Source organism: Mugil cephalus, chromosome 10 (assembly GCF_022458985.1).
Source record: "Mugil cephalus isolate CIBA_MC_2020 chromosome 10, CIBA_Mcephalus_1.1, whole genome shotgun sequence".
Lineage (NCBI taxonomy): Eukaryota > Metazoa > Chordata > Actinopteri > Mugiliformes > Mugilidae > Mugil > Mugil cephalus.
Window position 1 is genome coordinate 21,721,566 of NC_061779.1, and position 26,002 is coordinate 21,747,567.

General features: G+C 42.2%; 2 protein-coding genes across 8 annotated transcripts in view; one reads left to right on the forward strand and one right to left on the reverse strand.

The window, feature by feature from the left end:
- Positions 1-195: 195 nt before the first annotated feature.
- On the forward strand, positions 196-9,031 carry sv2 (synaptic vesicle glycoprotein 2). Its single transcript, XM_047595748.1, has 13 exons — positions 196-343; positions 1,138-1,236; positions 1,666-1,827; positions 2,508-2,670; positions 3,041-3,162; positions 3,652-3,815; positions 3,898-3,978; positions 4,258-4,332; positions 5,480-5,568; positions 5,938-6,065; positions 6,562-6,657; positions 6,972-7,131; positions 8,128-9,031. Exons 1-13 carry the CDS (start codon positions 265-267, stop codon positions 8,309-8,311), a joined length of 1,602 nt encoding a protein of 533 aa, XP_047451704.1. The 5' UTR covers positions 196-264; the 3' UTR covers positions 8,312-9,031.
- Positions 9,032-11,317: 2,286 nt separating this feature from the next.
- Positions 11,318-26,002, reverse strand: part of LOC125014567 (AP-3 complex subunit beta-2) — a 38,179-nt gene continuing 23,494 nt past the window's right edge. For 4 of the 7 annotated variants that reach the window (XM_047595743.1, XM_047595742.1, XM_047595738.1 and 1 more), the window contains exons 18-27: positions 22,433-22,547; positions 21,843-22,020; positions 21,502-21,667; positions 21,216-21,303; positions 20,868-20,977; positions 20,545-20,773; positions 19,040-19,124; positions 18,450-18,547; positions 15,479-15,617; positions 11,318-14,656 (exon numbers count right to left, since the gene is read on the reverse strand). In XM_047595743.1, the coding sequence (XP_047451699.1) occupies positions 14,470-14,656; positions 15,479-15,617; positions 18,450-18,547; positions 19,040-19,124; positions 20,545-20,773; positions 20,868-20,977; positions 21,216-21,303; positions 21,502-21,667; positions 21,843-22,020; positions 22,433-22,547 (1,395 nt within the window). In that variant the 3' untranslated portion in view covers positions 11,318-14,469. The remainder of the gene's footprint in view (positions 14,657-15,478; positions 15,618-18,449; positions 18,548-19,039; positions 19,125-20,544; positions 20,774-20,867; positions 20,978-21,215; positions 21,304-21,501; positions 21,668-21,842; positions 22,021-22,432; positions 22,548-26,002) is intronic. The other 3 variants (XM_047595745.1, XM_047595744.1, XM_047595740.1) reach the window with 1 other exon arrangement.

The window sequence follows — 26,002 nt, forward strand, 5'->3', positions numbered from 1 at the left end:
GTCTAAACCAAACAGACTGCAGTACCGGAGGAGTGGCGCCGCTAGGGACTCACGAGCCGAGGCTGTCTTTTCACTTCCTGGTCCTCCTTCTTCTCAGGTTAGCTTCGGGTTTAGCCGGGGCAGGCTAGGTAGTCATGGGACCTCTACGAGCGGCTGCAGCAGCAATATGATGGGCTTGGACAGAGGGTCGGTTGAAGTCAGTCAGCTAATTAACCTGCTCCGCAGCTCGGTGCCTACATTAGAGACATCCGACGTTGAGGAGGCATGTCCCGAGACACGGAGGTGCGCCGGCCGCTTCTCGCCGGAGATCATCTGGATCCGAGGGAGCTGGAGTCGGATGACGGTAAAGCTTCCTCTCCATCACTGCACGTCTTCAGTAAAGTTTAACGAGTTTCAAAGACAACAAAAAAAACAAACAAACTGGGATTAGTACAACGTGTACTGTGTCAATAGTTGAATGAGCCACTGGCTCTGCATAAAATCTCCTATTCGCTGTTATTATCAGTGGAGACAAGTTAAAGTATTCAACTTGTACAAGTAGGATTCTCTTCTTTGCCTTTGTAATTGCAGTCCTGTACATTTGACATGGAGATACTACACATTTACAACTGTGCAGTGACCTCCTCAGATAAAGACAGTGTAAACACAGAATGAGCTAATATTGTAAATTAGTTCACAGTGCATTTAGTTAAAATGGAACTGCTTGGTCTGTTAACTAAGACCTCTCAGATGGAAGAATTTTATATTATCTTTCAACATAAATGGCGGTTCATTTCTTATCTTTGAGACTAGACTCTTATCTTTCTGGCTAAACAAGTATGGTACAACTGAGCCCAAACAAATGCACGTCCCAGTTGAAATTTTGATAATAAACAAAATGAGAAATAATGAAATGATTTAAACTTGAACCTTGTAGCAAACAGCTGCAGTGACAACCTTTGTTTAATGTTTTCATTCAAGAGAAACCTAATTTAAGCATACACCGTCCACCCTCAACTATCATTAGTCTTTCTTTTCCTATAAATAAAGTTTGTAATACATTAAACAACAATGAAAGTCCAGACAGCATTAATGTCTTTAGAGCATCTTGTGTCTTTTGCTTCCTTTTTACCTGACTGTGTTTTTTCTGCTTCACAGGCGATGTCGTCTTTGAGAGGAGGTCATCACACATCACACATGAAGCTGGTGGGAGCAGATCGAAGAGATTAACATACGAGGAAGCCGTCGAACAAGCAGGTGATGTCTCTTAAAGGTCATCTCCTCAAATGTGCCATGAAATCCTTGTGAAAAGTTTACATCCTGTCAGTGCTTCATTGTCGTAAAACTGGTAAATCCTGTTTTGAGTATTTAAGCATCTCACTTCAGCACATCTGAATGGAACATCTAACATATGGTCTTGTTAAAACGTGACGTGTTCAGCATCGGTCCACAAATAGAACCTAATATCTAATATTTGGATATAGTACTGAGTTCAGCTATGTTTCTACCAAGATGGATTTGACTTAATCTTTTAAGCTTAGAGTTACACACCTTGTATTGTTCAGTGTAGGCGTAACACAGAGGTGTTTGTGGACCACGTTACCAAACAGGCCTTCAGGCCATGAGATGAATCTGTAACCGATAACGTGTCTGGTTATTCACACCCAGTTGTGCTCTCTGTCTCAGGTTTTGGTTTGTTCCACTGGCTGCTGCTGGTCGTGTGCGGTTGGGCCAATGCCAGCGATGCCGTGGAGATTCTCTGCGTGTCTTTTCTCCTGCCAACGGCGCGCTGTGATCTACTGCTGAGCTCCTCAGACATGGGCCTGCTGACAGCCAGCATTTTCCTGGGTGAACCACTTGATAAACTGCTTAAACCCTGTTTGACGTTTTTGCTAATTGCTTAATTGTTTCAAGCAGAAAGGCCAACTCGTCAGGTTTCACCTTCGCGAATGAGACATTTTCAGATGCTTTTACTTTGACACAGACAACAGCAAACTGAATATCTCTGGGTTTTTGACAAAACACGCAAGCATGTGTTGTGTCAATACGAGTTCCAAAAACGAAGTGTCTTTTTAACCTTCTGCTCTGTTACACCTCCATATTTATTACCTTACCAGACCAATTAAAGTATCCAAATTGATCTGTAACCAAATAGAGGATTTGTAGCCAAATAGATCACCACGCTAAATATAATATTGTGAATATTAGTTGAATCCACCAAACACCCTGGCAACCAATTAATTTCTAGTCTCCTGCTAAGCTAAACTAGCCATCTCTTGGCTGACAGAGATACTGTAAAAATCTGTTGTAATAATAACTAAAATCTGTAAAACATGTAGCATATTTGGCATCTCATCTGAGATGTCATTTAGATGTACTATATATTTTGGAGGGTAAGATCTCCTGACAAAATAAGCATCACTAAATATATACTTCGTGACATCTGTGTAAACAAGCCCAGTCAGTAAGGATGAACAGCCGACATATTTTTTTAAATTAACCTGTTTTGTCATTTTCCTCTTTTCTAGGAATGATGGTGGGTGGCTACGTGTGGGGATATCTGGCTGACCAGAGGGGGCGCCGTAAGGTGTTGGTTTTGTCCCTTACAGTTAATGGGGTGTTTGGCGCTCTGGCCAGCCTGGCTCCGTGGTTCTGGCTGTTCCTGCTGCTGCGGTTCATTAGTGGGATTGGGTGAGCTCATGATTTTCAAATTTACATGTAGTCATGACATGACGTCACCCAACAAACTCCTGATAAGTGTTTCAAAGTTGTGTGAGGTTGGCTCTGTTTGACTCCACCCAGAATAGGTTTAAGCCTTAATAACCCGTCTGTAGAGGGTATAACTACTTTGTACCAAGCTGTAAACATGGTTGTTTTTACTTTAAAGCCTCCAGTGGCCATTTGAGGAACTGCATTAATAAGCACTTGGTTGGATGGTGATTTTTTGAGCCAACTTTTCAGCCCCATAGATTGCCATCTCGTAGTCATTTGGCTGACAGCCATACACTGAATGAAAGTGGGTCCAAAGTGCCACTTTACACTGTTTTGTTCTCCTCTGTAGGGTCGGTGGGTCTATCCCCGTCATCTTCTCCTACTTCTCTGAGTTTATGCCCCGCGTCAGGAGAGGAGCGATGATCAGCGCCCTGGCCACCTTCTGGATGGCAGGAAACATCTTGGCTGCAGGTGGGGAGCAAACAAACAAACTATGGCAGTGTTCTTTGGAAAAAATCTGATTTCTGGAAAGCTGTGTGTATGGCTTTGATTTCATTATTAGAACTCAGCTGAAATTGTTGGTCAGACCACCGCTTTCACAGCAGACACTTTAGCTCATCTGAGCGGGAAATACACAGGCGCAAATATTAACTTAACAGCATCTCTTTTCCATTTTAAATTTCTCAGTAAGACGTGACACTGAGCAAACACTGTCAGTGGCAGGGCCCTGGAACAGCAGCAATTAGTCCCACTCACTATGGTAGCCTCTCATCCATTAGCCTCAGCTAAGCGTTTCCATTTTCTCATTCTTTTTCTCTCAGTTTAAAAAAGGTGACACAAAGATCTCAGCTTCAGGGTGAAGCATCACTACTGTAGGCTAGCACATTCAAATTAAAACATGAATATAATAACAATACTGTGCTGCCCTCATCATTTAGTTGTGGCTGTCTGTGTGTGTAGGGTTGGCCTGGTTGGTGATTCCCAGAACCTGGGCTCATTTCTACATCGGATGGCTGGACTTTCAGAGCTGGAGACTGTTTGTGGTTCTGTGCTCCGTTCCCAGCCTCACATCAGCCCTCTTCTTCAAGTTTCTCCTCCCCGAAAGCCCCAAGTTCCTCATGGAGGTACTAAAAGCCCCAATAATCATACTCTGCAGCCCGGATGCTTTTTCTTCTTTGAGATTCTCTTAGCCCGTGTCTTTTCCAGGTGGGCCAGGAGAAAGAGGCAATCCATGTCTTCAGACTGATGTTTGAGCTGAACATGAAGGGAAAAGGAAAGACATTCCCGGTACGAGGAAGGCACCGTTTTGCTCTGTGTGAAATGTATTACCATTGTTTGGTGCCAAATTTAATTTTCATTACTGATACAAAAATAGAGAAATGACAAATCATGTAACATAAGAGATTAGAAAAAGTGAAATCAAAGAGGAAGTTATGTCTGAAACATCTGATAAATAGTTTGTATGTGGTTCTTTAACTTCACTAAACATTTCCTTCCCTCAGTCCACCATCTCATCTAACCTAATCTTCTTTTCGTCCAATCACCGTCATTTGGACTCTTTTTCAGGAATTCAGCTTACGCACAAACTCCAAGCAAAGAGGTGAAGTGGAGCAGACGGGAATTTGGTGTGCTTTAAAAAGGGTACTGTTTACATTTCACAATATATTTACAGTTTTTTGGTTGTCTGTCATGATTCTGTAGGAAAATGTGACTTAATAATGTCGGCTCTATTGGCGTTTTATTGTCCTTCAAACTCACTTTACTGTGATGTAAACAGGAAAGAAGCGCATGTTTGGCGTCTTTGCTTGGAATTGGGTTGCTAATTAATTTCACTTCCTGTCCAGCTGTACTGTGTAGGTTTGTTCTCGTCAGAGAACCATAATCTGACGTGGGATTTGTAGTGAGGATGGAGCAAAGTGGGTTAAATGGTACTAGCTGATATCCGTTCCACATTGTTTGTTTGTGGCTTCTGTGAACTTTCTCCATCTGTTCTGATGTATGACAAAGACGGCCCATTTAAACAGTGTGTTTCCCCCATGGAGGAAAGCAAACACACACCTCTGCTGTTATTTGAAGGTCAGTCGCAAAGGAAATGGAAACGAGACGGAGAGAAAGAAAGAGCGAGACTGTTAGACAGCTCAGTTGTCACTTACTGAGCTGTGAAAAAAGAAAGCAGCCTTACAGTCAGGACAGCAAGAAAGCAAAATAAAACAGTGGAGTTACTGCCTTCTGCCAGTTCATTAGGTACACTAGTTAAAACAAATGCTCTCCAGTATAACAGTCCTGCTTTAAATCTTTATGAACGTTATGGCATTCATCATTTCTATCAATTAACTGAGGAGTACTGACATGTTCTCTTGTTTTGACAAGCCCATTTAAGTCAGCAGTTTAACAACACCACAAACTACACCCTCTAACACGATCATCCTGTTGAATTACCACCTTTCTAAAGCAGTTTCAACATAAAGTGAACATTATAACAGTCCTGAATCTAAGCTTTAGTGCAGGGGTGTGGTGCATTTATTTTCGCTAGTGTACCTAATGAACTGTCTATTGAGTGTAAATAATACTATGCAAAAAAAAGTAAAGACTCTAAATTAGACCCTGTGATCTGTGGATACTTGTTGTATTGATCAGTGATTGATCCCTCAGAGCACCTTTATGGAGTCTCCTTAAACCACTTACTATGTTCCAGCTGTTTGACTGAACAATCCTTTGTATCTGTTTTGACTTTTTGTGTGTGTGTGATTAAGTGTATAATAAGTCATTTCTCTGATTTAACTTTCAGGGTTTGATGCCCATTAAACAGATATTCAGCAGTCACCTCAAATCCAGAAGCATCGTTATGCTCATCATCTTCTACTGCATCGCGTTCGGGTGAGAGCTCCAGTCGTCATGTTTTATGTTCAGACTCACTGTAGGTTCGTCTCGCCGTCTGTGTTGTCATTATTCAGCCAGTCGCGACGGCGGCAGACTTGACACTGTTAACGTGATAAATCTACAGCAGGCAGCCCTGCAGCTTGAAACGGCAGCGAGAGATAATCAGTGAAGCTATTTTATCTTCAACAAGCAGAGATCCTGTTACTGGACGGCAGAAACTGCTCTAAGAGGCCTCCAGTTTCTCCCTCTGAGCAAAGCGCTGACTCATTAACACGTCGTATTACTGAATAAGCTGCGTGTATAAGCTTTTGCACTTGAAACCGTAGCTACTGCATCTGGAGCTGAAGTCTTTTTCTGTGTGTGTAGTTACTACGGGCTGTGGATGTGGTTCCCTGAGCTGTTTGAGAGAGTCGAGGACGGCGGCTCCCCCTGTGCCAACGCGTCCATCCGGTCTCCCCTTCACAACCAAAGCTGTTACCCGGTCAAGACAGCAGGTGTGTTTCTGGGATCACAAAGGATTTATATTGTGGATTTTACTGCCCCCCCACCCCCCATCCCCCCACCCCCACTTCCAGCCAGCAAACAACAGGCTGGACATGGACCAGACATTTACAGCACATCCATAAAAACAAATCTGGAGGCATTGAAATTTGGAAGAACCAATTTTACAGCAAGACAAACTTTAGGTGCTTTGCTTTAGGCAAAGAGCACAACCAGAGACTAACGCTGCTGCTGAGGTGACCTAGAGGACATATCACTGCTGCTCTATTTTACCAGTGCAACAACTTTTAAAGATTTATTGGAAGAACTGTGTTATTCAAATTGTGATGAAACACTTCCAATCAAGTTTCTCCAATTTTGCTCCTCCAGTTTCCTGCTTATTCCATGAAAATTGTAGATCTTTAACGAGTTGTTTCTTACCCCCGACCTGAACTTGTCTTCAGTACGTGTCTCCTCACTCACCTCCCTCTATCTGCTCCTCACTGTCAGTGTACATGGAGGGCTTCATCATCGCCCTGTCAAACCTGCCGGGCAACATCTTCACCATCCTCATGATGGACAGCATTGGAGCGAAGGCGCTTCTCGGTGAGTCTTTGATACAGTGGCACGTACAGTGCGCTGTTTTTTTCTGTGAAATGTGTCGGTAAACTCTTTAAACTCTCAGACACAGAACAGAACATTGTTTTTATTCTCCACCGAAGTCACCAAAAATTAGAGTGTCACAGTTGTCCCAGCCTCTTTCCTCAAACACGAACTCATGGCAGTTGCTCTATCAGGAAGTGCCACATTTAAGATTCACATCTTGCAAACGGTCCGTCCACATAACAATCCAGTGTTACACCATGACTTTCATTTGTATCCAGAGAGAATATAAACTCCATCTTTGTGCTGTTCTCCAGTCTGCAGCCTGATGGTGTCCAGTCTGAGTGTCTTCCTCATCTACGTGGTTCAGACCAAAGCTCAGAGTCTCATCCTTTCCTGCATCTTCAGCGGAGTGTCCGTGATCGCCTGGAACGCCTTAGACGTCCTGGGACCGGAGCTCTACCCGACACAGCTACGGTAACTTTTCTATGAACTCAAAGTAGATCAGGGAAATAATTTAACCTCCTGAGACCAGAGCTTTTATTTGGTATGGATTTTTAATTTCTCCACGGTATTTGAGATTAGTAGGACATAAGACACTATAAAAACTAAGCATAATCTTGTAATAGGAAGTAGTAGTTTTTGAAAATAAAACCCCGTCGTCCTCATATGTGGACATACAAAGCATAAAACTGTTTATTTTAAGACCTGGACATGACTAAGCAACGACAGAACAGTGAAGTCCTAACATCCTCTAATGAGTACTTGCTAATTAGCGACGTTGTAGCTCTTTGCTATTGATAAAACTAGTTAAATTTGTGAGTCGTATCAAACTAGAAACATTAATAAGCATAAATAAATAAGTTTTAACCTTTGCTACCACTAGATGGCATGCTAAATTGTCCACTAATGAGGACGATGGGTTTAAATGAAGCAGAATAAGCTGCAATAAAACCTAAAACTTCATGTCCTCATATGAGGACGCAGAGTCTCAGGAGGTTAAGGTCAGGACAGTATGAACCTACATCGAAGAATGTATTGACTGAGGGCAACTCAACACTAAACACTCTGCGAAGACTGTAGCCGAGTGCTGCAGTCAAGTGGCAGTAGTCTGTGTTCTTAAGTAAGATGAGCTACAACGCTCTGTACAGAGCTGACCTCTCCTGAATCAGTTAGTCTCCAGATTATTCTTTCTAGGTGACCAGATGAAAGACAAGACATTCTTTCTCATGTGTTGGCTGGCTGTTGAACAGTCGGTCACATTTGTGTGAATTTGGATAGTTTTTAAACCCTGTGTTGACATGCTTTATATTAGGCCCATTTGAAATATGAATTTAGTTTTGTTGTAAGACACCGGAAATGTTAAGCCAGAGATGTTAAACTGTAATCATCAATCTAGTGAAATGTCTGTTTAAGTAACTGAAGTCACAGCTGCCCTGATGTTTTGACCTACTGTTTCTTTCCTTCTTCCAGGTCCTCTTCTCTGGGTTTCTTCACAGGGGTGGGTCGGGTGGCAGCGATCATGGGTAACATTGTCTTTGGAAAGTTGGTGGACTCGAACTGTGCTGTACCCGTCCTGCTGGTGTCAGGGCTGCTGCTCACCGGGGGTCTGGTGGCTCTTCTGCTCCCACAAACCAAGCAGACAGAGCTCACGTGATCTCTAGCGTAGTTTCAGGTGAATAATTTAATTCTCACCAAACACCTTCTCTTAAAGCCCTCAAGGACGCAGACAGGAGGACTTGCGTGTCTCTGCGTGCCTTATGTTTGAATCCGGTGCACTCTGTCCGTGCCTTCTTTTTTTGGTGCCTCCTTAAGACGGTAGTAATGGCTTTATCCGCCTTCCTAGAATCATTAGTCAGGGAAGCACGTGAAGAAATGCTGCTGTTTTAGATTTAAACGATTACAGCCAAAGACGCCTTTAAAAAAATCATTAGCTACCTAACTGGACAGCAATCACTTTTTCATTTTCGTCATAGTTTATTGAATGACACAAAATCAAGTTAATGTTTTTTTGTTATGTCTGTGAAAAAATAGTTTACATATCTATGTTTATTACTCGCTGAAATGTTGGATAAGTTTAGGAAACTAAGATTTAAGCTCTTATGAAATGATAAGTGCCACAAAACTACGACTACAGTAGATTTCAGTGAGGCCAGTCTGTCACATTCCAGTGGAAAACAAAAGATTTCTAAAATCATGGTACAAGGACCAGACGAGACATGGAGGACTTAACACTTATTCCAGCCTTATAGATGAAACTGGTGATGACTTTGTAATCCCATCGGGGATTTTGTAAAAGTGTCTGTTTTCAAACTAGTGCCACATTAAGTACTTAAGAAATCCCTTTTAAATAAACAATGTCTTTACATTCATCTCAGCTGCGTGCGCTCTGGTGTCAGATCTCTGCGCTCCCTCTGCACTCTGTACGCCCCGCTCATGTATTTTTCAGTGCCACTAGTGGATGAGGAACTCTTGACTTTACATATCAGCAGCCATACCAGTCCAACAATGCAAAAAGACATACACATCATGGAAGTAACACCTATTTAAGTACAAAAGTATATCCTCAGAAGTAAAAGATAGGGCTCCTCCTGCTTATGACTCGCACATGATGGCAATGTGTCACTGTTTTATTGTTGTTGGCCGCCAAAGAGCGAGATTAAACTATGTTGTATCACAGCTAAGGCCAGTCAGATACGTTTGTCTGATCTTGGCATTTGTTCTGCACTATTAAATAAGTTGATCCTGGCCCTCAAACAATTATTAAAATTAAAAAGAAATATATATATATATATATATATATATATATATATATATATATATATATATATATATACAGTGGGGGAAATAAGTATTTGATCCCCTGCTGAATTTGTAAGTTTGCCCACTTCCATAGAAATGATCAGACTCTGGTTTTTATGGTTGTTTACTGGTTATGGGTATAGACAGAATATCAGTTGAAAATGCATAAAAAACACACAATCTAAAAGTTATAAATTGTTATGTATTTTATTAAGGGAAATAAGTATTTGATCCCCAAGCACAACACAAGTCAGTACTTTGTAGAGAAACCTTTGTTGGCAAGCACAGCGATGAGACGTTTCTTGTAGTTGGTCACCAGGTTTGCATACAGCGCAGGAGGGATTTTGGCCCATTCATCTTTACAGACAGTCTCTAAATCCTTCAAGTTTCTTGGCTGCCTCTTGGAAACTCGGAGCTTCAGCTCCCTCCACAGGTTTTCGATCGGGTTAAGGTCTGGAGACTGACTAGGCCACTCCATGACCTTAATATGCTTCTTCTTGAGCCACTCCTTTGTTGTTCTGGCAGTATGTTTTGGGTCATTGTCATGTTGGAAAACCCACCCACGAGGCATCTTCAGTGTTCTTGCTGAGGAAAGAAGGTTTTTGTCCAAGATGTTACAGTACATGGCTGCATTCATTGGCCCCATAATGTGGTGAAGTTGCCCTGTACCCTTTGCTGAAAAACAGCCCCAAAACATGATGTTTCCACCTCCATGCTTAACCGTGGGTATGGTGTTCTTTGGGTCATACTCACGTTTTTTCATCCTCCAAACACGGCGGGTCGAGTTAATGCCAAATAGCTCAACTTTGGTTTCGTCATACCACAGCACTTTCTCCCAAGCCTTCTTTGAGTCATTTAGATGTTCACTGGCAAACTTAAGGCGGGCCTGTACATGTGCCTTCTTGAGCAGGGGGACCTTGCGGGCACTGCAAGAGTTCAATCCATAACGGCGCAGTGTGTTGCCAACTGTTTTCTTGGTGACGGAGGTCCCAACTGCTTCCAGATCATTAACAAGCTCCTGCCGTGTTGTTTTAGGCTGCTCCCTCACCTTTCTCATCATCATCCTCACTCCATGAGGCGAGATTTTACGGGGAGCTCCAGACCGAGGACAGTTGATGGTCCTTTTATGGGTCTTCCACTTGCGAATAATGGCACCAATAGTTGTCACCTTCTCACCAAGCCTTTTGCTGATGGTTTTGTAACCTATACCAGCCTTGTGCAGGTCTACAATCTTGTCCCTGACATCTTTTGACAGCTCTTTGGTCTTGCCCATGGTGCTGTAGAAGTTGGAATGTAAGAAACTGATTCTTAGAGCAGGTGTGCTTTATATACATGACGAGTTAAGATCAGGAGTATTGGTAATTAGTTGACTGAGCACAGCTGTGTGCCACATGCGCACCAGCCAATCTGTAGGAGCCTGAATTCTAAGTGAATTGTTGGGGATCAAATACTTATTTCCCTTAATAAAATACATAACAATTTATAACTTTTAGATTGTGTGTTTTTTATGCATTTTCGATTGATATTCTGTCTATACCCATAACCAGTAAACAACCATAAAAACCAGAGTCTGATCATTTCTATGGAAGTGGGCAAACTTACAAATTCAGCAGGGGATCAAATACTTATTTCCCCCACTGTATTATCTCTATGTTAACTCATGTTGTTGTGTAGTAAAAAGGAAAATGAAAGTATCAAGTGGCATGAAGTTCAAGAACCCACTGTGAAATTTCTACTACATCAGAAATTACAACATCCAGTTTTTATTACGTCATTGGTCAAACTGTTTAGTTTATTTGAGTGGGGTAGGAAACATAGATTTGAAACATTTCAGTGGACAATAAGACGGAAGACACGCAACTCTGTACCTTTAATTTTATTTGTATAATAAATAAACTTGTAATACCTCAGGGCAACATTTCACAACCACACACAGGGTATGATAAAACTTTAGATACTTGAAAACCTCTGCAGATGAAACAACAGGCCTGACATGAATCTTGAGCTGGAGCATAATTTCACCCAAGCAGACTGTTTTTCATTGGGTTCTTACATTACAAGTGGAGCTTCTTTCTTATTACATTCTTCATTACGACTGTGCCGCGGTGACTGGAAATCGAGTGTGAGTGGCAGACAATGCAACGAGGATGAAAAGGCCAAAATAAAGTCCGCCCACTGCTGCTTAAGTCGGCCTGTAACTTGTCCTTTGGTACCTGACTGTTACATTTTCAAATGGTGAAAATCAAAACACAGATAATAAGTTAAGAAACGTGCTGCTGCTGGAAGCAGAAGAAGCCATGTGACCTTTGACCCAAATCAACGTGTAATTAGAGTCATGAACAAAATGACAAATGAGATCAAAGTAACACTTTAGACTGCTTGACGTTATCACCAGCACATAGATCATCGCTGTCTTTAAGTAAAAATAAATAAAAGATGTTGTTCAGGAAACCATTTAGGAGCTTACGCATTGGAAAAAGAAGCCATGCTATTCGGAAGACCAGTAAATATAAGCAAGAGAGTGTTTTCACTGGGTGATCTAGGTGTGAAGGCTACTGTGGACCAATGATTATGTGACATAAAAAATGTTCCCACCTTAATTTGCTTGTTATTTTTTCATATTAATTTCTCCATTTATGTTCACTCCCATTTAGTTGTCCATTCTAGTTATATGGTGTTGATTTAATTTAAACGTTATTTTGTATTTACTTCTGTGTTGCACTTCCACTCTATAAATTCCAAAAAATGCTTAACGCTTACATTTATTTTTAAATAGTTTTGGGTGCATTTGTTGTGTGTGTATTTATTTTGGACTGTGGCAGCTCTGCTCCTCCATAGACCCGATACATTATTATCCTAAATGAGGACATTTTGATGATTGAATCCTTGTTTGATGTCTTTCTTTCTCCTAGCTGTATGCTAAATGACAAAGCTAGCAGCTTGTTAGCTTAGCTTATAGTTAAGCATGTAAACAGAGGGAAACTGCTAGCATGGCTCTGTCTGTACAAAGGCAACAACGTCAGCGTTTCAGCACCTCTTCAGATCATAATAAACGTTACACTAATTAAATATGTCCCTCTACCTGGTTTCCTCTCAGAACAGTAAGGCTAGTAGTTCTAAGCTAGGCTAATTATGTTAGCTTCACATTTAGCATTCAGACAGAGTGATATTGATGTCTTCATTTAATTAAATTTAAATACGTACATTTCCTCAAGAATGTCCAAATTATCTTTTTGAGTTTAGTGAAAGTAAATCGACAACAGGATGGAAATCAGTAGCTATTTTAAATTTTAAAATATTTCTCTGGCAGATCAAGTGTGAGTAGTTGTCTCATTTTCAATGGAGAATCGGTTACTTGAGAAAATAACTGGAACGAAAACAATTATTACAGGAATCTTGTGTCTTATAAGTCGTTATTTTAGACGTTACTTTTAAAGTAGTTACACTTTTCTATTTTCTTGTTCTCCTGCGTTTTGTCGAGTCTTTTGTGGGGGCAGATGAACGTAATGTGCTTCATGACAACCGTGACAAGTCAGTGTTACAAAAACTCACATTGAAAACAGATAGTTTGTGTTCGTCAGGTCGGTCATCACGTCCACACACACACACACACACACACACACACACACACAACACACATACACGTACAAGCATACACACACCACACCTTATAGTATTACGTGTTGCAGTGCAGCAACATTTACAGTTTTCTTCAGTGCCCCAGTTACTGTGATGACCATGTGCACTATGACCGCCAGGGTAATGCTAAAATCACACGCCAAGAGAGTCCATCTGTTTTGGCTGTAGAGGTGAGTTATTGACTGACAACATCTGCTGTGTCAAAATGGAATAGTTATCACAGGTCGTGGTGGTTGTCTCGGCCGAGCCTTGATACTGTAAAGTCTTCAGATAACTGGATGGAAACTGATGACCTGTTTTGAGGGGAAATAACGTACATTCTCTTACCTACTGTGTGTTACCTATAGTATCTACATCTTAAATTATTTCAGCTGCTGGCAAGCCAACACTTAAAACTGGTGGGACAGATTAGTGGGCAATCTATTTATAATTGTTTCCTCCAAACCCGATCACATTAAAAAACGGATATTGGTGAAACTCTTTGAAACGACCTCAGAAGTGGACATTATTCTATTGATTCAGTAGTGTGGGTGGGGTTTGTTGTTTCAATTTACTGTCTACATCCTCATGTAAAGGCCACAGACAGACATTTTGGTGCTTCTGAAGCTTCAGACAGAGTTTCTCATTTGTTATCATACGGGGGAAGTTGTGATGCCCCGTTCCCATCATCACATCATCCAGACAGATGGTGTGATGATAATAGTGATGAGTCTTGGTTTACATTTTAGCGGTTGGTTTAGGTTTTAGTGTTTCACTGGTGACTTTGTCCTCTTGCCAGATGATGCCGTGGCTCGTTTTGGTTTGATTTTCCCCGACTGCTCAGATTGTGTGATCGTTGCACTGATGAAGAACCCAAACTGTGTCTGAAAGCTTCAGAAAATCAAAGATTTGGTCAAACTGCTGCTTGCAAAGACAAAAATGAATCTTCAAGCTCTTGTAATGTCTGACTAAGGGGGAAATACTAACTATTATTGGGCTTTCCAATGTATCTGAATGGTACATAGTTTAGAAGTCATTTACTCATTTAAAGGATGCACAAATCACCACCTATTTTTTTTTTCTGACAATTTGAGCCCAATAAATCCAATCAGTGCTTCAGGGACGGAAAATGTGTTACAAAAGAAGGGGACTGTAGAAAACGTCAGGTTCAACCTCAGTCATACCTGATTGTCGTTGGGCACAGCTGCGTCATTCACTGTTTCCAGGAGTAATTTCTAAACAGTGTAGGGCTCTTTAGCGAAACAACAAAAACACTTCCCCACTGACACGGCTTGCAGGAGAACGCGGGAGATGCTACACTGACGAGTCTGGGACGATATGTGAGAGGCGGCTGGAGTCAGAGGGTGGAGTTCGGAGCTGGAGCGCGGGCCCACATCACTGCGTTAGAGCCAGGAGGATGTCCTTCACCAGCATGGTGCCGATCACCATTTTCTCACAGTTGACCGTCAGCTGGGCGGCTCCTTCCTCTTTGGTCGCCACGGTGACCAGCACCAAGCTGCTGCTCGTCACCGTCCTGCCGGCGAACCTGTGGACAGGACGATCAGGAGGAGGAACAGGAGGACTGAGATCAAAGCAGCAGAGATCAGAAGTAAAGATGAAGCCACAGGATAAAGAAGGGACACACATGTCAGTGTGGAGTCTGCATTGAACACTAAGACAGGCACATAAGTTGAGAGCGATAGATCAGAATACTGCGAGTAAAACAACAATAAGTCTCAATTTTAGACCATTTAAACATGTTGGTGGTCTAATGAATACCCTCCTATATGTGTTCAATATTAAGCTCGGCCTACTGCTATTTATTAATATATAATACATTAGTACATTACAGTTTATTCTTACATTTAGGTAGCTAAAATATTAAAGAGTATTTATCACAATGTCACTCAAATCCATTTCTACCTACAGCTCAGATCTCATGATATGATGAATAGTCCTGTTTATATGAAACGTTTCAGAAATCTTAAATAATAAATTGTCACGACAAACTGCTTTCCACACAGCTAAAGGGTCGGCTTCACCACAATAAAAATCAAGCTACATTTACTCACAGTTCTTGGCTTATGTGTTCTTGGCAAACAGAACACATAACGAAACACAAACATGCTTCAAAATCTGCTTTTACTGTTTTTACAATTAGATTTGAAAAAGTTTGCCCAAACACAGCTAAACATTTACTGGGATCATTATATCTGGAGCGATACCAGCAATACAAAAACCAACACGAGGAGGGTGTTATCGACTTCCTGCTATCTGCCACAGTTTTCCTAGTGCTCATTTTTCTCCAGTGGAGATCAAAATGCAGTTTTTGGAACGTTTCCTGGAACGTTTTGATAGAGAGAAGCTCAAAGAAGCTGCCTATTATCTCTGATGGTCTTCTCACCTGCACTCTCTATCTGACCCACACGGGACTCTGCTGAGGTTGGCGGCGGTGGTCACTCTCTGGACGATGGAGTGTTCGTTCCGGCACTTGGCGTCCAGGGTCAGCTTCTCTGTGATCTCATTCATGCCCATCAGCTGACCTGCGGGGGCGTGAGCAGAGCGCCGGTTAAAGCTACATCTAAAGTCAGCCACTCATTTTCATTCCCCCAGCAGCAAAAACAAATCAAAGTGGTTATTACATTACACAACAGAGTGCTGCTTTTATCAGTGCTGTTTTCTACAGGAAAAGAAGACTAACTATTTCTGCCAGCATCAGACTAATACAGTATTACACACATATACTATAAACATGACCTGACACTACAGTGATTGATGCACTTACTCAGTACATCAATAATTGTCATAAAACTACTCTGGGAATATGCTGATGCTTCCCACTAAACACAACACCAGACTGACAACTAATCTGTCCAGTACTTTTCAGTGTAGCTCCAAGGTTAGAAATGTTGTGCCAAAGCCATTTTATCTCCAACAACAAACACTCTTGGGTGTTAGAGGATCCCATCCAGTGACCAATGATTTGATTATCTGCTGGTCTAAAGACATCTGGACGTCCATGATGTTTCAACAGTCAAACACTCAAATATTTGATGGTTTTAGCTTCGTCACTGTGATAATCTGAAAATATAATGTTTTTTTTGTCTTTGTTTTGGACTGATGCATCATAACTCTCTTGTATTTTACAGAATAACGTATTAGATTCCAAACACAGTTTTACGGCACACGATGGCTCGACTGATGGATAATTTTCCATATTTAAGACAGAAATCTGTTTTTTATTACAAACATTTAGACTCCCGCAGCTGGCAAACATGAATAGATATTTACTGAATGTACTCAATATGTACTGTATAACCTTAGTCTCATAGACATATGTGTTTACAGTGCTGATGTCCTATTGAGGAACGCTGGAAACACCCAAAAAAACAAAGGCAACTGGACTGAAAGAAAGAACCTTCATAGTAGTGAAACACCATCAAGACTCAAGTGAATCCAGCCAGATCCTCTTTAATCCAGGTCATGTCATATCCAGCATTTGTTTAAATAAATGTTAAATAAATATTAATAAATGTTAAAATACTCACTTGTAAAATTATAAGCTGGTCAACTGTACATAGTTTTACATGTTAATACAGTCAATCCAGTCTGATACATTTTTCCATTTTTTTCCTTTTGCACTGTTGACTTTGTTGATTTTATGTTTGTGTACAGGCTACTGGACACTCAAATTTCCACCAGGGGATGAATAAAGTATTTTTCTATTCTATTCTATTCTATTCTATTCTATTCTATTCTATTCTATTCTATTCTATTCTATTCTATTCTCCTTGACCAATCCATGTTATATCCAACATGACCTGGACTAAAGAGGATCTTCACTGACCTTTTGAGAAACTGAGGAACCAAAAGCCTTGCTGCATATTGTGAGTTTTCTACATCAGGTGGACTTTCTATACTAGATGTCCAGTAGCAGATTTCTGACACACAGCCCTGAAGGCAAACTTCCCCCATGTGCCGCTCTGGGCAAGGTAAGTTTAGGCGTACTACAGCGATGTTTGTATCAGTGATGGAAAGATCAACAGGAGGAGGATGTTACTGACTTTGTGTTTCTTCAAAACTTCCCACAATGCAAGCAGGAAATGTTAAGCTCTTAGTTCCTAGTTAACTCATGTTTGAGTAAATAAGTACATCAATTGTTCTTGAAAATAATAGTTAGGACGTCAAGACTACTTTTGACCTGCAAAACAAATCAGTGCTTATTAGATCTGAGGTACAACAGTGCACTCAGCCAAAATAATGCAACGTAGCCCTCCCGACTCCCAGTACACTATGTCAGTGGATATCAGCGGCTTGAAAGCACGTGGCCGTGTGCTGCTGTGAGCCAGATGTTATAATGTTTCGTTCACATGGTGCTCAGAGAGTGAATCAAGGTCAGTGGATGAGCATTTCCAGGCATTCCTGGTGGAGCAGCAGAGCGTGAGCGGCCCGTTAGCGCAGGTGAGTGAGTCTGCAGCTACAGACCTAAAGGTGCAGTTTAGTGTTGATCACCAAGGCAAGGGAGTGGGGGGGAGGGGGTCAGCGGGAAGTATTAAAAGAGGGAGGAGGAGGAGGAGGGAGGAGGGAGGAGGTCTTAAGGGAGGGTCGAGGTTGGCAGTAAAGGCAGGTGGGCGCACAAACATTTGGAAACAACAAATCTATCAAAGCCAACTTACCTAGACTGTGTAAAAGCTTCTCTACAGGGGACGGTACAGAGAGGGAGGAACCGTGGATATGACACATGTTTAAAGAGTGGGTTTGTTAGATCTCAGAACTCACTCAGTGTTAGTCAGGATGGAAACACCAGAAACATGCTGGTGGCTGCCTGCAGCTGCTCTACCACACACTCTCTAACAACGAGCCTGTTGATGTGTTATTATTGTGTTATGGTGACTTTAACGTGACCAAGGCAGTGACTCCTGCCTTGCATGGACAAAAGAGGTGGACGTCCAGAAACATCATGCATGTTTCTGTGATATTTACTGTATGTGGCAATGTAATTATGGAAATATGTGTCCTGAGTTTGTCGTCTTATGGATGTCATGCACATTGTTCACAGCTGACTGAGCCTTAATAAATGTAAATCTGTATAAATGTAATCTTTGCAATGTTATTGTGTATGTAGTATGTTCACTGAATGTGCAGATCACGCTGACTTTAATCAACTTAAATTTCCCTTAGAGTGACTGTTCAGAGGGGACAAATGTAGCTGTGCCGCTATTATCTGTGAACAACTGAAGCAGAATTATCCCTAAAATATGACGATGACTAGACACTTAGATTGTTACAGGACTTTCTGTGATGTGTTGCTATGCTTGACACACTGTGGATGACGGTTTAAGGTTGCAATGCTCTCGCTGCCCATTATGGCTCACCTTGCTCCTTTTTGAACTCGTTCTCTGTCAGGAAGACGGGCCTCATCAGCTCCCCAACCGGCGGCTGGATCGACACGAAGAACTTCCTGGTGTGAGTGCTACAGAAAAGGAACAGAGCAGTTTAGAGTTCGGAAGAAGTTTAAGCTTAAGTTTAAGAGAGCCCAGAGCCTGAAACAGTTGAAAAAGATTCTTTAAATTAATGTGACACACACTACCAGTCATTGAGAAGGTTTGTCCAAACTTTCGACTGGTAGTGTGTAACAGGATGTGACTTTGAAGCAACCTTTCACTTGCAAGGTATGGCTGCAACTTAGGGCTGTTTCTCAGCCCCAGTAAACAGTAAAAGACGTCCGTTATAGTTGATAAAAACGTTCAAGAGTTTTTTAAAACAGCTGCCAACTAATTTTTTGTCAACTCATGGCACATAATTGTCACAGCTCTTATGTGAAGTTAACAAGCCCAGCACACTGAAAGTTTTTCCAAACACTCAGAACCTTGACCAGTTTGTCACAGCATTAGTTGCGTGTTGTTTTTTTAGCCATTAGGACTGCCCAGGAAGTCTGCTCTCTAAAACACACAATCCATCTCACCACAGCTGGAAGTTTGCCGCTTGCGTTGAGTCACAGAAATCGATGCCCATCACAGCGGTGGCCGTCTCTCCTGCTGGCAGCAGCTCTGTCGACACACAGGGACAAAAGAGGACAGTGTTGACACATACACGCACACACACACACACACTACCAAACCACATACAGCTCTTTGCAACTTTGATGCGTGGGGATTAACCATGTGACTTTTGCTGCAAACTGTGTGATGTGAGTTTTTGTTAAAATGGCAAAAGGTATTTCCACAACAATATGATCGTTCGTTCTAACTGGACATTTGTAATGTTTTCCGATTCAGGCCTGATGAGAATGTGGCCCTGGGCAACAATGGTGCACGCAGATGTAACTGTGGTCCTCACAGTCTCCAGTCTCCTACAATTAAATGGACAGTGGAAATGGGAGCGCTACGCAAAACTGAAAAAAATAAAATGACTTGTAAATAATGGCGAAAGAGAGCAGGAGGATAATCTCAGAGAACAAAAAATACACGTGACTGACAAATTATACACCATTTTCAGTTAATGGCAACGCAGAGTGCCCAGATTTCTTGTAATAACAGTAACAACATGTACAGCTGGTGCAAACTAAGTGCATGAATTATTTAGAATATACATGAAACAGCTGATTTAAAAAGGCTGGCACACATAAACCCCTGCAACCTCACATTTTATTTTGGTTATTCTTAGCTTAATTTAACGAATCAGATCCCAGAGAAAATTATTCTCTATTTGTACAAGATAGAACTAAGTTCTACATAAACATGACAAATATTAACATCTGATGGATAGGTTTGCCATGAAATTGTTCGTGTAATAATGCTCCCAAAAGGATAGTCCTTAACACAAAGCAAAGCACTGAGAACAATCACCTCTATGAAGTCTGGTAGTATGTTTCATCTGCAGCTTCTAACCCTAACCCTAACCCTAACCTGCTTCACTCCCGCTTATATTCCTGGGGGACTCAGTGCAGAATAACACTCACCCTGGTTTATCTGAATTTTATTAATTTATTTATCCCTTTCTTCCTCTCTCCCCCTCCCGCCAAAAGACTCTGGGCACCTTTCAGGGACCAGCCCTAACCCTCACCCTAATCCCTAAATATCCTTTATCTAACCGTAACCTTACCTTCTTACCTTCCCCTTAACCCTTCCCCATAGGGGTTAGCCCTAACCCTACCCTTAACCCTCCCTTGCCCTAACCCTAGCCCTCCTTTATCCCTGGCGGACCCTAATCCTTACAAGCAAATCTATTGTGTGTTTCTAACCCCTTCTAACAAATTTTATCATGATCCGTTTGTGTCTGTGTTTTTATTAAGCACTTCTTTTATTACGCACTTATTATATATGTTTTACAGCACTTAGCATACTAAATTTACTAACCATTGCTAAGCACTTAGACTGGGGAGATTCTGGCCGATGTTCTACCAGAGCTCTTAACCCTAACCCTAAAAAAATATATTCAAACACTGGCTCTCTTCAGGCCATCACTCACCAATCTCTGGAAACTCTTTGACCCTCATGCCAGACTGGAGCTTCACGTCCTCTATGTGCAGGTTCTTGGTGTCGGACGTGGCGTTGTTGGTGAACTGCATCTGCACCGCCACCATGTTGGCGTCAGGGCTGAACGGCTGCCGGCTGAAGCAGTACTCCACCGACAGGCCCTCCCCAGTGATGCGGTGCAGCAGCTCGTAGTTCTTGAGCGCGCTGGAGGGAGCGATGGTCTGGAAAAAGATCTTTTCAGTCTCTCGCCCAATTTTCATTTTTATTCCGGTAAATTCACCAGGTGCTAACCAGTGAGACATGTGAAGTACTTACTGCCGGGGAGAGGACAGAGTCAGACAGAGACAGTCCCTCCAGGTCGGTCACAAGGCTGTTGGAGAGGAAGGTGTTGACGGGTGTGACTTGAGGGGAGGGAGCAGGCTCAACTGGAAAAAGGCAGATGTAGAATTCAGCAGAGAGACACAACAAGGATGTTCCCAGATTCAGACCTGATTATAGTCATCTATTTATTAAGTTATGTTCATGGCTTCCTGTGTGGCTCAGCAAGGAGTCAAATACCCCCACAGTTTCTGTGAGCTTCGTTCACAGGCTTTGCCTTAGAGAAGCAGCCATAATTACGTCTGCGTCTTTGTGGAGGGACGTAAAAGAGATGAAAACACTCACAATCATCAAGGTCGAGCAGAGACATTTCTTTCTTCTCTTTCTTGCTCTCTTTCTTGACAGGTTTGGAAGGAGGTTTAGATTCAGGTGCCTGGAAGAAATAGATCAAAGGAAACTGCTGTGATCAGAGGCTGACGTCTATGTTGCTGTGTCAGGATTTAAATGTGTTTAGGTCATAAGTTCATGGGAATATTATTTTCTATTGTTGACTTGTGATATGTCCTATTTTTTCCTCTTATCTCTCTGTCTGAGCCTGAGTGTGATTTAAATGCGGACACATCATCAGCACCTTCTTTTTCTTTTTGACCTCTGCCTCAGACTCAGAGTCTTCAGACTCTGACTGGCTGCTTTCAGACTCGCTCTCCTCTTCCTCATCTGATTCAGACTCTGAGTCGCTTTTGCGCTGTTTAATCTTCCTCTCCTTCTTCCGGTCTTCTTCTTCACTGCTCTGTTCGCTGCAAAAGAAATGCAAAGGAAGCTGCTGGAAGAGTTCATACTCTGACAAGAACAATACTGCTCATGCTTTAACAGATGACGAAACACAGGATACCATCAAATTAAATTGGATCTGTGAAATGAAACCATGTCCATCAACAGTGATTATACACCAGAAAAAAAAAGCAATGGTACCTTTCGCTTTCTTGTACTGGCTTCTTCAGTTCTTTCTTTTTCTTCTTCTTCTCCTTCTCCTCCTCTTCCTCGTCCTCTTCCTCAGACTCAGAGCCTTCCTCACTCTCTTCGCTCTCCGATCTCGAGCCACTCTCCTCGCTGCCACTGCCGCTTTCTGAACCGCTGGCAGAGTCCGACTCTGAGGTAGAAACGCCAGAGTCAATTAGGTCACACAGAGAAAGAGCGAATCGTGTTGTCCACTGATAAACCAGGTGATTCCCACATGAGCCATGAGACCCCCACGTTTTAAACTAAAGAGGAGTCACAGTCAAATCTAAAGTAAAGTTTGTCTAAGATCAAATTTTTATTGATGTTTGTATTATTGCTCCAGACATTTTTTTCCAGAGTGAATTATCTGCTTGACTGAGGTACACACATGACGAGTGGACACAAATTACACTGGTGTTGATCTATTACAGGACTTACTGTATGGCTCATCTCTAAACACTGTCATTGACACTGAGCAGCAATCTCGCACACAAGCACACGACTCATTTTGACTAAAGGATGTGACGGTGGCGCTGCCAGGGCCAGCAGCCGTCTAAAGTTACCACTGTCAGCGGACTCTGTTGGCCCAGACTCGCCCTCTGAGTCAGAGTAGAACGGCTTCTCCACTTTCTTCTCCTTCCTCTTCTCGCGGCTGCTGCATTTGGTCCATTCAGGCACCTGGCAAGAGAATCAAACGGTTCGCCGTCAGCTCTGCCTCGGTGAGATACCCCTCAGACAGAAGCAGAGACGTGGGCAGATCACAGTAGCATGGCCATGAATGCCTCTGCCTGGGCGTGAAGCAGCCAAATGAAGCCAGCCATCGCTGCTGCAGATCTGTGTTCAGATCTGACAGTCACACAACAAATTCAGTACAGAGGCTAATGCTAATTCTTTTTTTGCACATAGATGTTTAGCACCAGGTGTTGCCTTCATGACCAGTTGCAGAAATGGTTTTCTTTTAATACAGGGAGCAGTTCCATTAAGAGAAGTGAAATCTTCGAGGAGCTGCAGCTATCCTCCCACATTTAATAAAAAAAAAAAAAGAGGCCATCTGCTCTTTCTGTGACCAGACTCATTAACCATCTGCTAATGAGTGTGGACACCCTCCCATTTAAAACCCGCAAGGCCGCTAATGCAGCTGGACACTGTCGGAGGACTGCACGTCCTGCTAAAAGAATCACTTCTTTAATGGTAGAGACCGAGGAAGAGGGTGCTTGGTTTTAGGTTTAGCTTTGGCTGAGCTAAGCACAGGACAGCGGCTACGTTAGGCAGGGTGTTAAAAAGCACTTGGGTTTTTGCGGCTATATGGGTTGAGGCTCAAGGACGTGTGGCTCTTTGCTGCTAACTGACTCACACTCGTTAATGTTGTGACTCTTTCAAGCAGCGTAAAAACCTGGCAGACGTAGAAAAGAAAAGGTTTGGGATGGAGATGAGGAAAAAAGAAGGAAAAGGTTTTAGAAAAAAGTCAGGAAAGAAAGAGAAACAGGCACAGGCAGGTTTCTGGGTCTAAAAGTAAGAACGAGTGAGAACAGATTGGGATATCAGACGAAAAATAAACCTCATCACATCATACTTATTTACAAAGATTTACTTATCGTGATGCCAAAAATGGTAAAAGGAAAACTATTTCAGAGGTAAACTTAATGTACTCCAATATAACTTAATACTGTGCTGTATTTACGTGCTTACATGCAGTAGAAATTAAAAGTCGACATTAATACTCACTACTAACATAACAAAAACATACATGAAAATGCATTGAGTGTGAACGTCCTCACCGGCTACAAAGCATGGTGTGCTAGCATGGATTAGATGAACTAAATGAAGGTGAAACAGCAGAGGGATAAAGGCAGGAGTCTGAGAGAAATCCCATCACACTCAAAATCACACAACAGCATTTGTGACACATTCACAAATTATGTCACAAATTTCATGAAAGACCAGTGAGGTGCAGAGGAGGAAACACTAACTCTAGCCAGTGGACTTAGTCACGCAGGGTTGGGTTGTTTGCATCATCAGCCGATGAAGTCAGCTCTCTCTAAGCTAACAGGACTGTATGTCCTCGTTGGTGGACCTTGTGGAGACACGGCCTCATGCAAGAACGTGGATCAGCAGGTCAGTTTTCTTTTGCTTACAGTTTCCAAAATTTACCACAATTAAGTAAAACAACACAATCACCTAGAACTGTAAGCAAATGTGAAATTATACAAGCACCCCCACACAATTTCTGTCCATGAAGCTACTTGGACCAAGGAAGAGAACGTTGACGTCATATGAAACTGGAGCAAACGAAAATGGTCACGAAGCCAACAGCAGCTTTCAGAAGTCATGGAAAGAAAAGCTAGCTCAGGCCCTTTTATTCAGTTCTCTCCCAGCAGTAACTTCCTCTGTTGAACGTGACAGTGTTATATCCATAACATCTTCTCAAAACTCAACAAGTCCAGTTGCTTTCATTAAATGCTTTTTGGACATGCCATCATCTGAATGACTGAGGGCCTTCAAAGACATCACCAACTGGAGGCCGGGACACAACTACGACTGTCATGAGGCCACTTGTCACGTTGGGGGTGGCTTGCTTTGAGATAGAAAGAGGTCTTTAAGTGTGACAAACCTGTCTGACCAATCGCTCTTCATTACTCTGATGGCACTACACTGCAGCCTACATTAAGTTTTTATTTATTTTTTGTCAGATGTAACTCTTACCTGAGATCAAGAGGTTACCTTATGTGGATATTCTAGGGCTGCATAGCACATCTCAGGCGCCACTCATAGGCCTGAAACAGGCACTCAACAGGCAACAAGTTTGTGCTGTTTTGTGAGTTTCGTAGAAAAATGTTCTTGCATGAGGCCCCCTCTCAGTCTCAGTTTTTTGTACCAACATGGAAGTCCTGGAAAATAACTTCAGCTGCTGACGAAGACCATGGGACACCACTGAAAGCATCAGGACGAATGAGTAGGAAGACACTGAGATGAGACAGGAAGTGGTATTTCTGAGATCAGGAAGTAACTGTAAAGCTGAACTTTATAACATTTCTGTCTGGTTTCAGTTAGAACTCGACCTCCTGTATATTTTAGACTCTTATTCTATGCTTTCAGTTCCCCATCGCATTCAAGACAATAACGTGCCTTCCTTCATGTTAATCTCTTTCCACTTGAGACTAATACAGCTGTCCCATTTACTGAGGATTCATTTCTGAGAGCTGAAATCCCATTAACCTTATCAGTGATCGGCAGTTACCACATTAAGTAATAACCAGGAAGAGACTGTAAGAGAGAGCAAGAGAGCAGTCATCAAAGCAAACAGCACTGCACGCCCAAACTTGATGGGGGCGGGGGCACCTCTCTCCAGTCTCCTAGCAAGCCGATCCTCCCCTCACCGCTGTTTATGACCTCCTCTGTCTGCGGAGGTGTGTAATGGAGAGAAGGAGAGCCTGTCAGAGAAGCGGAGGCTTCAGAGGATCCACCGAGCCTCGCAGCTTAAACAGCCATCGCATGCGTGGATGTGATGGGAAGCTCAGATTCGTAATGACTCAGCGAGGTTGTTGAGCAACTGAACTGCTCCTTCAAGGACCAATACTGGTGGTCTGATCTTTGCTTTCACATATAACTGCCAACCATTTTTCAAAGCATCAGCAGCAGCTATTAAACTGCTTTCCTACATTTGTCACTGCTCTTTATTCTTTCTTCTTTGAAGACAGGCCTCAAATGTTCTGAGAGCTGCTCCTAAAAATAATAAACAGTATGTGTCGCCTCAATTGTGTTGCCTTCATTTTTCAGTTAATTGTTTTAACAATATTTTATTATCTACACTCTTGTGAATTGGGGGGAAAAACTAAATAAATTCATATACGAAAAAAAAAAAAGAATTTGAAAATGGTAAGCTAAGACTAGAGAGAAGTGAGGAGAAAAGGCTTGCACTGGTTTGTGAGACATTGTGTGTGAGACCTTAGAATGACGTCACGAGCTAATTTGATTTGATTCCTGCCAGGACACAAAAGGAGAGGCAAAACTGGCAGATGTCGTTGTAAACCTAGTTGCAGTAACGATGTGTGCTGTCAGAAAATCAATCAGACGTCAGGACATTAGTTTTCAAAGAGACACCTGCACACAGCTGCACTAATGTCACTCTGACA